General features: G+C 40.3%; 1 protein-coding gene across 1 annotated transcript in view; it reads left to right on the top strand.

The window, feature by feature from the left end:
- The first annotated feature begins 9,498 nt into the window (after positions 1–9,498).
- The window catches only part of LOC102215881 (neuronal acetylcholine receptor subunit alpha-3-like), a 25,858-nt gene continuing 23,756 nt past the window's right edge, over positions 9,499–11,600 (top strand). The window contains exon 1 of the mRNA XM_005723133.1: positions 9,499–9,753. Coding sequence (XP_005723190.1) covers positions 9,696–9,753 — 58 coding nt within the window. The 5' untranslated portion in view covers positions 9,499–9,695. The remainder of the gene's footprint in view (positions 9,754–11,600) is intronic.

Here is an 11,600-nt window from a genome sequence, read left to right as displayed (position 1 = left end):
CCTTAAGAGCAAAAGATGAATCTGCTTTGTGAAGACACCCAGAAGATGCTCACTCCCCTTGTGTCCTTTTGCCAATACCAATATACAGCCGACACAAAACAGCTGACAGCTGGACTGCTTAAATAACAATGATAGGTGTGTATGAGGGAGGTGACCAGCCGTTTGTTTACGCTCACACAGCTCACTGTGCAGATAGGCTGACTTGGTAAGCTGATCAAATCTATGAGCATCTTTGTTTGAAATAAAGGCAGGTAAATAGTGCTAAAAATTCTCCAAACCAATGACTTTGAAGCTGTTGCTTGTTGCCGTGCTGATTTTAAAAGTACAGCATGCCGGTCAAAAGCAGTGCTCATCAGCATCCATCACCAAAAAACCAGCAGCAATAATATTGTACAGTATTTTATACACACTGACGTGGATGAAATGACCAAACAGCCTGTCGCTTCACTTTCATTATCTGCCATCATATTGTATACTTTACAGTCTGTTCTCAGATGAATTACTTGAAATCATATCCTGTTATTTCTGAGAGGTATTATATAACGTTTCACCTTCCTAATGCACTCGTCGGTCACTGCTGCCAATGTCAGCTTGGGAAAAAAAGGGTTTACTGATCTAATCCAGCTTGATTGATTTGTTTCATTTTTCATTTGTTGGTGGATGGTTGAATGAAAACATGCTTTCTATGTTTCTTCCCAGTAGACAGTCATGTTACGTGACATGCTGAGTTTTGTCTAACAGTAAGGGGCTGTGTTGGGACCTGATGTCTTGCTAAATGAATCAATAAAGGGTAATGAAAGCAACAAGCAGGCCTCATGAATCCCATCTACACTCTTCACTCTAGCCTGTGGTTTTTTTCCACATGCCTTAGTTTCTGCGTTTAACTCTATCTGGGACATTTTTATTCTCATTTTCTGTCTTCCTTCTTGATTTTTGGCTTATATAGTCGGAGATCATTTCACCTGAAAGTACAAAAAAAAAAAAAAAGAATTTTGAGCAGGAGTTTCTGGAGTGTGTGAGATCTATGTGTCCTGGGTCAGTGCTAAGAATTAGTCAGCTGACTGCAGATTCATTAGACAGTCTCATATCCTCAGGCTTTGCAACTTCACCTTCTGTTATCTTAAGATGGCAGCGAGGCTGTATGACTGCTGAAGAGACACAGCTTGTGAATGAATACAGACATACACACAGTCACAAATCTGGAAAGTCTGTATTATGATGCTTTATCACAAAGCAGCTACTTATCTGGGTTTTAAAGTATCTGATAGAGGCAAATATTTGGGTACATGTTACAGATAATCACATTTCACACAATCAGAGTCAAAGTTTGGTCATTATTTACTGTTATTCTATTATTATATAATTTCCAGTAACTTTTGGAGCTTGGAAAACAGAACCTCCAACATATTTATTATTAACATTTTTTCATTTGTTCTTCCAAACCAGAAATACAAACAAACTGGTGTGTACAGCAAACGTACTACTGAGCGGGCCACTGTAATTTTCCTGCAAATGTTATATCAGCCACACACACATACCACATTTATTATGTAACATCCTTGTTTCATATTAAAAGAGTTCAGGTCCTGAACTGGCCTGCCTGCAGTCTAGATCTTTCACCAACTAAAATCATTAGGTATATCATGAAATGAAACCACAACAATGAGGACCCAGGACTGTGCAGCTAGAATCTTTTATCAGACAAGAATGGGACAACATTCCTCTTCCAAAATTCCAACAGCTGGTCTCCTGAGATCCCAGATGTTCACTGAGGATTAAAAAAAAAAGGACTTTTTTTTTCATTTTAAACATTTTCATTTTAAACATTTTCAGTGTTGGGTTTTTAATGTTTTATTGTGTTTTTATTTACATGCCAACTTTTTGGGGAGTTAGGGTTGTATTTCCTGACAAGTTACCCCCAAGTGCTATTTCCCTAAATCTCTTTTGACCTAGCAAATAAACCCAGCTCAACCATACACACATCAGTCCATTTTCTGCCGCTGTTCTGTGTTCAGGTCGTGGGGAGATCAGTATAAGCAGAGATGCCCAGACAGCCAGCTCCTCTTCCTCCTTTTCCAGGGAGATGCAGAGTCATTACCAAGCAAGCTGAGAAATGAAATCCCTCCAGCATGTCCTGTGTCAGGCCTGGGGCCTCGCCAGTGTAGGACATGCCTGAAGCACCTCACCCAGGAGGCATCCTGGTCAGATCCCCCAAACACTTTAACTGGTTCTTTTCAAATAAACTAAGACAGTCGAGTCCTCAAATTCTGACTGTTTAAACATTTGAACTTAAAACTTACTGACTGAATCTTCAGCTCCAAAACCAGGTTGTCACATCACACACCTCTTTGAAGGACCAGACAAAACCCTAGAAAAATACATGGTGATAGCTTAGAACTAAAAGTGTCCACACAAAGCATGTACACGACACACACACATGACTTTGACATAAGCCCAGAGATGTAGTGACAGCCACTGAATTGGGACTGGGTTCAGCAATTACAGCTCCTTTTTGTACCCCATCTTCCCTCCACTGACACATAAATTAGATACTTGACATCTGCATCAGTTTCTAATGAGAGCGGAGCCACGTGATTTTGGAGAGGGATGGAGAGGTGCTGTTCGTGCTTTGGAGAGCTGCAGAGTCAGACAGTCACATTACATTTTGGTTTTAGTTTGATTATTGCTGTTGAACATATGGCCTTGCAGTGTTTGTCATCTTTTCATGCTCTTGTGTTTGCCTTTGTTATACCATATTTACATCCAATTACCCACATTCTGGATTTACTGATCCTTTCCTCTGCAGCACAAGGAGCACAATAAGAAAACAAATCTGAGACAAAGCTTAAGCTTAGGAAAGATTAAAGCAAAGAGCCATCCAAGTGAAATCAATTTCAAGCTTATCTTAAATCGAACCAAGGTTAATGCCTCACCTGGCAATTCTTCTGCTGTGGCTAAATTGTATAGGCTGGCAACTTTACTGACTGCAGACAAGCAAAAAAGAAAGTAGGTTTTTCCGCAGATTTCAGCAGCACATGTATTATAGCCACAAGACCCTCAGTCATTTATACCACGCTGTCAGCGACCTGCCCGTCTTAGATACGATAAAGGTGTGCATGTGTGTGTCTGTGTCCCTTCAGAGGTACACCTCTACAGAGATGGCACCACTGCATACAGGTCTTTCCTTCAGAAATCCTGTTGTTAAGGTTTCCAGGTGTGATCATGAAGTGTGACCAAAGAGATCAAACTGGACGGCTGGAGGCAGAGAAGAGAGGGGGAAGGGTATGAAGGAGGATGACAGACATCAGAGAGGTCGGTCATAAATGAGAAACACTGGACTTTTGCAGTCTGTCAGACGGACAGAGGAGGTGACATTAGAAACTGTTTCATGCTGTAGTGGTCAGAGATCAAGAAACATTAATTCTTCACTACACACACACATACATATTGTGTTGAAATCTTGTTGGTAGGACTATGTGTGTGTGAGTGGCAGGGTGAGTGTCAGCAGTTTAATCTGTTTCCTGTAGTTGGTCGTTGCCCTCCATCTCCTCCATTATCCTCCACAAGGCATTCCTTCAGGATTTATACCTGCCATTTCTGCTCTGTGGTCGATATTTATGAACTACATTACTGCATTACAGAACGTGTAGCTGCCGTGCAGTTAAGTCAGGGGAGCCATCGATCCTCTCCTCTGAGCTGCTGAGCCTCAGGGATGAGGGACGGACACAGAGATGTGGTCTAAACACTTTAGAGGGCTTTCATCTTGGCTCAGGGGTTGCTCTGTAATGTCCCGGCCAGAGAAATAAATATCTCCTCGAGTCTGCTGCCGGCTGACAGATCTGAGTGCCTACTGCTGCTCACTAGTGGCTACAAGAGATACTGCAGTGTTAAGTGTCTTTCCCAGAAACAGTAAAAGCACTCAGGTGTGATTTAAAAAAAGACGTTTCAAGGCAACAAAAGCAAAAACAACCAAAACAGCTGAACAAAACCTAATCTACATCATATACTTTATATTGCCACACAGATACATGTGAAATATCTTTACTTTGATAAGCAGCAGAATAACAGAAGGCTGAGATGGCTGATTTGTTATAGTTATAGTTGCCTCAAGGCCAATGAGAAGGACTGTAAAATGTATTAGAGTATTAATTTAAAAAGTTCCTCCCACATTTCAAACTGATTAAATATCACTCGCAGCTATGATCATCAGTGACAGCTAAAAGAGACACAGGAAACTATTTGGATTTCATCTCAGGACAAAGATGAGTGAGTCAGATAATGAGTAAGCTTTGCGTGGCTCACTTTAACCCCTCGGGCTGCAGCTGTTTAACTGAAAATGACACTGCTGGTCATTCAGAGGACGAGACAGGAAGAGGCGATAAAACATGAAGTATAACATGACCAATATTTGAGCACAAGGTTTTGTAGATTTGTATGTTTTGTGAGAGAACCGAGAAAGAGAGGGAGGGAGGGAGAGTCTGTGGGAAAAGCATGGCAGAGAGAAATGGCAGTTTAATTAGCAGCAAAGGGCTTTAATCAGATAACTGTGATTTGAGCAGTGAAAGGACTTTAATTAGTTGCTCTTGGCTGGAACAGACCACAGCATGGCCTAGCAGACTGCCTACAGTGGACACTGCATGAATGAGAAATAAGAAATGGACTTTGTGGCATTAATGGGTTTGGAGCAGGAGGGTGAAGAAGGGAGGAGCGACAGCAGTGGCAAAGCGGAGGGCTGGGGTTGAGGACGTGCATGCTCGGAGGGCTGAGTGGGGTCAGCAAGGGTAGCGTGACTGGCAGATCGGGACAAGCTGTGGGAGGAAAGGGGATGCTGAGAGCTTTTAAAACGGGAATATCGGAGGGTGGAATGGTGGAAGATGGGGATTATAGGAAAGAAGGCTTTTTAGATTAGGTTAAAGGGCAAGGATGGGAAGAGGAAATTTGAGATTTAGGGTTAGGGTTAGGGGGTTAATCATGATCGTGATCATTTCTATGATTAGAATTGACATCCCACTTGTTTCTTTTGGTAAGTAATAATGGTTTGGCTTAAATGTTGAATATAAGACACATTTTCAGGATTATAATAGACCAAAATCTTTTTATTCCCCAACATGACCTAATGTCAGTTAACATGAGTGCATGACCTCCACAAAATGACTTCATCAGGTTATTATGAAATGCAATATTTGTTCTTCTCATTTCAAAAGCTGATAACTTTGCTTATTTTGTATGTTTAGTGCAGTTTGGTGGAAGGCTTGTGGTGACAAACAGAGCTGTGAGACAAGAAAAGAAAACTAACGAAGATTTAGGGCGAAAAATGAAAACTGAGCAAAAAGTTAAAGGTCAAGTAAACGTAACAGGGATCAAATCTGCATCACATAGTTACTGGTGCCGCTTTAAATATCCTTACGGTATGATTGAACAGAGGCCAGCTGTAATCCAAGTTGATCCTAAATTGGCCACAGACACAACTTGATCAATAATACAAACTAAGGATCAGACTTGCAGTAACGTCAGACTAAGGTTGTTCATACGTAGACGTCCCGTCAGTGTCACTGACAGACAATGAGGTGAGACAGCTGCCAGCTGAGGGGACAAGACAAGCACTTAGAATACACTTAATTAGGCATGGAAAGACTAAACCTACTTGTACTTTCTTCTTTTCTCTTTTATGTCCCTCAGATTTGATCTCTCCTAACAGATTTTCCATGTCTCGAGCTGTCTTTTATATTTACATTTGATATATGGTAAATAGATTGGTTCTTTTACCCTACCTGAGCACTCAAAGAACTTTATACAACATACCCCATTCACACCATTTATACAAGCCTTTTTTTCTATGCTTAAGTGATTTCTGTCTAACAGTCACTCTGATGGATGCAACTTGGAGCTAGTTTCTTGCTAAGAATATTTATTGTACAGGCTAGACCAGCCAGGGATCGAACCACCAGCCTTTCAAATAGCAGATGAAAAACTTAGTAAATGACCTGGAGGAAATGACTTACCTCCTGAGCCACTGCCACCCCCATTTAAACTGTTCTATTTATATCCAGCATTTTGGCTAGTTATAGCAGGACAAATGGTGGAACTAATTGCATTGATAGCTCTGCCCCGGCAATTAATGCAGTGCGGTAATTCGTAATATTATTAGTTCCACCTCTGTCTGGCAAATCAAAGTGTCAACTGTCTAAAAGGTGTAAAGAAAAAGCTTCCTTTATGACTAATGGGGTGAAATATTCAAAAATGAAGCTGGGGAGAGGAAAGAAGGAAAAAAAATGAAGGCTGGGGGATGTAAAGTAAAAACCACAGACGAGTGTGGCAAACAGCAAAAACAGATTCAGCCCAGGAGAAAGAAAATGTGTATAAGGTTGACGTGGATGAGCCAGGACAGTGCTGTCTGACACACACGGTAACTACTCTTGCCTTTTTCCTTTCGGCTGAATGCAAATGCTTGGACTTCACCACACTTGCAGACTTGCATAGGTGCCTTGCTTATTTGCAAAGACGTTTGATTTTTTTTTTCCCATTCTTGTTCTGTTTAGTTTAGTTTAGTGGTGCATTGGATTTTATTTTGCACATGCAGAACCATTTCTATTTAAGAAAATTACAGTGTTTCTGTGTTTAAAGACATATATATTATTTTATTTTGCAGGTAGCTGTAAAAGAATAATTGATTTGCTTGTCGACCACAGTGTTATTCATTGCTGTGAACCTTAACTGACTATGCACAATTTTTCAATATATGCAGGCATTCAATTAAGCACCAGTCGGATAAATAATCATGAACATATAAAGTTCCACCTCACACTGCATTTCATTACCCGAACAGTGAACATGTCACTGACCAAATCCATGAGGGTTCAGCCTCGACTCTGTCTAAATTCTGTGTTTTCTTTCCTTTCACAAACATAGACGAGGCAGAAAGTGACTAAAAGCTGTAGGACGACAATGTTTCCCATGTTCGGTGCTCTTTTAGAGAGTAAACAGTGACTGGGATGTCACTTAGATTTGGCGTGGTTTGCAGACATCAGCTGACTGATTTTGACACTACAGAGCAATGCACTCCTGTCGTGCACCTGACTAATTCCTGCCTCCGTGCAGATGCTCCGCGTCTATGAACTAATCCCATTTTACTTTCCTTTTCTCCACCTGACTTTCTCACTCTGCTGGGTTTATGTGGGTGTGTTATAATCTGCCGTGTAGTCTTGCATTAGTATTTATAGAGTATCGGTGCTCTAATACTCGCACTCACCTGCTCTACCAAATGCAGGCAAAAACTTTCCTTCATATAACAATTTGAAATGATTGCTGATTAAAAAAGTTTAAAAACCTTACATTGTGTAATGGCTTCTATGTAGTCTGACTTTATGTTATATCACTTACAATGTGTGCTGAAGTCTAATATACTGTATTATAATGCAGTTATTACATAGCTGTATATATTACACTGTTTCCTTAACCTTGGAACGGTTGTTGTAATAATTGGAGCCTTGTTGAAATGAGGTTACAAAATATTAAAATCTGACAACATTTAATATTTAGTTTCCCATATGAGGCTAGAAAATCATCAGTCAACATTTTTATCACATGCTTCCAATGAAATGGGATTTCATTAGATATCCTTTCTGGAAACCTAAATCATTTAAAACTTACATTAACCAATAATTGACAAAGGTCACAGGTTGGTATTATGCCTTTAGAGATCCGCTCTGGAAAATACCTGCAAGTATTTGTTTTTTATCCAGCATCTTGCCTGCAGAATGTCACCAGGAAACAACGCGCTGTTTTTAAGCTGTTGGATGAAAAAAAAGAAACGAAAAGAAAAAAGAAGACTCTGCAACAGGAAAAAAGACAGAAAAAGTTGTTAATAATCAAAAATTAAATCTGAAAAAGACAAAATGAAAGGGAATGAAGGGAAAAAAAGAAAGATCTCCTGTTTCTCTCCAGTCTCAGGCGAAGGGTGAAGACTGCTTTTCTTTACATCTTGCGAAATTAGAAAAATCTTCTCTTCTCTTCCTCAGCGACACTCCCTCACTACATCCCATCTATTTTGGAGCTTTATAGCATTTCATGGTCAGCTGATCTGACTGCATATTAGTTGTCCATATCTCTTTAACTTTACCAGTCACACTGCCTCTGTCTCTCTCTCTCTAACAAAGCCTTTCTTTCTTATTCTTTTAGGGTCTTCCATTGACCCATTTTAGGCACTTAGTAATTGAAGCTTTCCCCAGGCAAGCCCCAACAACAGCCTCGCTTGACTTCACTCATCAATGAAAAACCTAATTGAGCTTAAAATTGAGGCCCGAGCCACTACACTCGTCTTTAGCCTCTTGGCTTCTTACCTGCCAACTTCGAACATACAAGGTACTTTGCAGTTTAACAATTAACATCACATACTGTATCAGAGTTACTGGCCCCACTTTAACATTAAACTGATACATTAGTTGCAATTTGGTCTGGACAAGGAAAGCATCACAAATATACAGGCAAGCAAAATAAACTATCTTATGCTGTCACATAATTGCACTGTTCACTGGTTAACTAATCTTGGCAAAAAGCAAATATAGCAGCAGTTCCTATTATTTTAATCACATATGTCAACAGCAAACAGATACAAGCACATTTTATGCTGTTGAATATTCAATACATGCATGCACATATGAACACAGTTACATAAGATATTAAAGGACAAATAATGCAAAAGTCTGCAGTGCCCATCCTGGTATTTAGGTGTCTCATGAACGGGATTCTGTGCATTAAAGATGATTTTATAAAATTTGTAGAAAAGAAGAAAAACCCCACTTTGGATGTAGATTTTATGCTTTTATGTTATATTCAGAACTGGAGCTTAAAGATTTTATTCCCTAAACTAAGATACAAATTAAAGATGTTGTTTCAAGAAGTAAATGAACCCCAATTTCACTTACAGGCATCCAAAACCAACCATTCCATTATTGTTCCTTTAAGGACCAGGCAGTAGTCAATCATAGGTCTTGGGTGCTCCAGAATAATTTCAGTGCAATTCCATGCAGTGCTGCTGTGCGTTAATGGCTTTGCATTATATGATTTGGGCAGACTCTGCAGCCTTCAAGACTCTATTATTGAGTCGCTAATGCTTTAAGCTGCCTGAACATTGTTATGGTTGCAAAATCAATTAAGTGACTAAATAGGTCATTTACAGCTCAGTGCTGAAAATGTGCGTGTAGGTGAGTGCTGCATCTTTCTCTCAGGGGATAATTGTCTGAGGTAGGGATATTTGAGTTGTTCATTTTTTTTTTAAAGAAATGTTCCTAATTTTCACAAAACCCGCGTCAAACACTGAATAGGAGAGTTTTATGAATGTTTTTTTCTGTACGACCCTTACGCTCCTAGAGCCATATTCGAAACCATTTAATTATTCCAGACCTATCACCTCTGAGTCACTCTGAGTCAGATCGCAAGGTTTGACCCTTAGGTGTGCGTGTTTGTGTGCGCGCGCAAGCGTGTGGGACGCAGTGCCGGGGGAGGCAGGGGGAGGCGGGACGTGCAGAAGTTGTCCATGTCGGCAGAGCGCACCAACCTCTCCGCGTTCGGGAGCGCAAAGGAAAAAGATGCTCTAATCTTGAGGCTTCACATACATCTGCAGCAGATTATTACGAGAAGTCGTTGTTCAGCATCGCTATTTATATCCAAAAAACTCGCGAAGCGCCGATGTCTCCATGAATCTCTTCGGGAAACTAACAAACATCCTCCTGCTGGTGATCCTCGCAGCGCAAGGTAGGACACGGCGCTCCGTGCATCACTGAAAGTGCCTCTTACTCAGTACTTTTAAACCATCACTTTCTGTGTTTTCCTTACTTGTCATGTCAGTTTTAAGTATTTTTGGCTGCCAAACTGACCTCGAGTTGACTCCTTTGTGCGCTTCTCAGTGACAAGAAACTGCATCTCTTTTCAGTCCAGATAGGAAGATCCATTAAAGCCAGTCAGGATAAAGGCAGAGCAACCCAAACTTTACCTCAGTTTATCAACCCAGTTAATTTGTATTTGGACACGCATGCACGCTGATGTTGTCAAATCGCTGAAATGGCGAAACAGTGAACAGCCATATTCTTCTCAAATTCCTCTGGGGCACCAGTAGCGCACATCTTACAAAACAAGACCGTTTTGCTTTGTTCTTTTTTGCGTTTAACGTACTTGTTTCACACTACTTCACGACACAGGGCACAACATTTGTCCATGGGAAATTGTTCCCAGCCAATAACAAATCCCACGTGCCTGTGAAATATAATACCCCGTGCTTTTCGAACTTGTGGAGTCACTGTTATGCTGCAGAGAGTGAGAACAGTGGGATGTAAGCACACTGTATAATTGTTAGATTTTAGTCTACACATCGGGTTTGGTTACTTTTTATATAAGGTTGATGACTTAGAGCTTAACATGTCAGCATGTAGCTCACATTGACCATCAGTGCCAAAAGTGACGCAACATAGGGGTGACAAACTGCTCGGTAAGTGTCCATACAGATTTCATCCCTGGTTTCACAAGGTGTGAAGGGCTTGGGGACTTCTGCAGAGTTCAGAGGTCAAGATTCAGACTAGCACCACAACACTGCACAGGCAAGCAGATGGTTGCCTGGGGTAATTACTATAAGTAACCTTGGTACTTAAAAAATGGACTAGAATTGACCAACAAAACTAAAATTTTCCTTACGCTTTAATAATAATCAAACTACTAGTTTGTCTGCACTTTGCTTTTCTCTATGTGCAACCCATTTCTTTATTTTCTTGTATTTAAAATCACCTGTGCACACATTTTCTTTTTGCTTCTGCCTTTGGGTTGTGTAAGGCTGTCAGTCTTTTGTGTGCTTTAGAATAGTGGGGTCTTTGAGTAGCTCCTTGGGGAACCAGAGAAAAAACAAAGAGTAGATAAATGCTCTAAAGAGGAAGCTTTGTGTCGTATTCCCATGTAACTTGATGGTTATTTTAATCTTAAGTTTTCTCCCATTCACTTCCACAAATATAGACACGCTTCTTCAGAGAGTGTCTTCACCAATGGGAACACCTTTAATGGGGATGTGTGTGTGGGATAAAATAAATGATAAAAAAAAGCTGCAGTGCCTTCATTTCATACTTAAATGGTAATTTTTTTTCACTTCACACAAAAATCACAATCATATATTTAGTGGTTTATATTTAGTTTCCAGACTGGAAAAACAAAGGCAGTGGGAAAGATCTTAAAACCAAAAGCTTCATTCTATCTGAAGGCCACCAGATGGCGATAGCTGTGGTGCTGCAGTTATTTCTGTCTTTATCCGACTGCATCCATTCTGTTAAAGTTTGAAGCCGCTACTTTCCTGCTGAGTTTATGGGCTCGGCCACACACTTTCGGTTATACATTTATACACAACAGTGGCAGCACAGATAAAACATTTTACAGTTTGAATAATGTTTATGTGCTGTGCCGCCATCTTGGTTAAGTTGGGTTTGGTGGGGATCTTTCGACTTTTCGATTTGGAAATCCATTCCAGTAAAACATTCCAGCTGGGAACTCAGAAATTTCCACTTGGTTTGGAATGACTATTAAAATGAGACTTCAGAAACCAGTGGCTAATGTTAAAGGATCTA

Source organism: Pundamilia nyererei, unplaced genomic scaffold (genome assembly GCF_000239375.1).
Source record: "Pundamilia nyererei isolate P.nyererei 1_Seehausen unplaced genomic scaffold, PunNye1.0 scaffold00008, whole genome shotgun sequence".
NCBI lineage: Eukaryota > Metazoa > Chordata > Actinopteri > Cichliformes > Cichlidae > Pundamilia > Pundamilia nyererei.
This window is presented reverse-complemented; position numbering and strand designations above follow the sequence as displayed.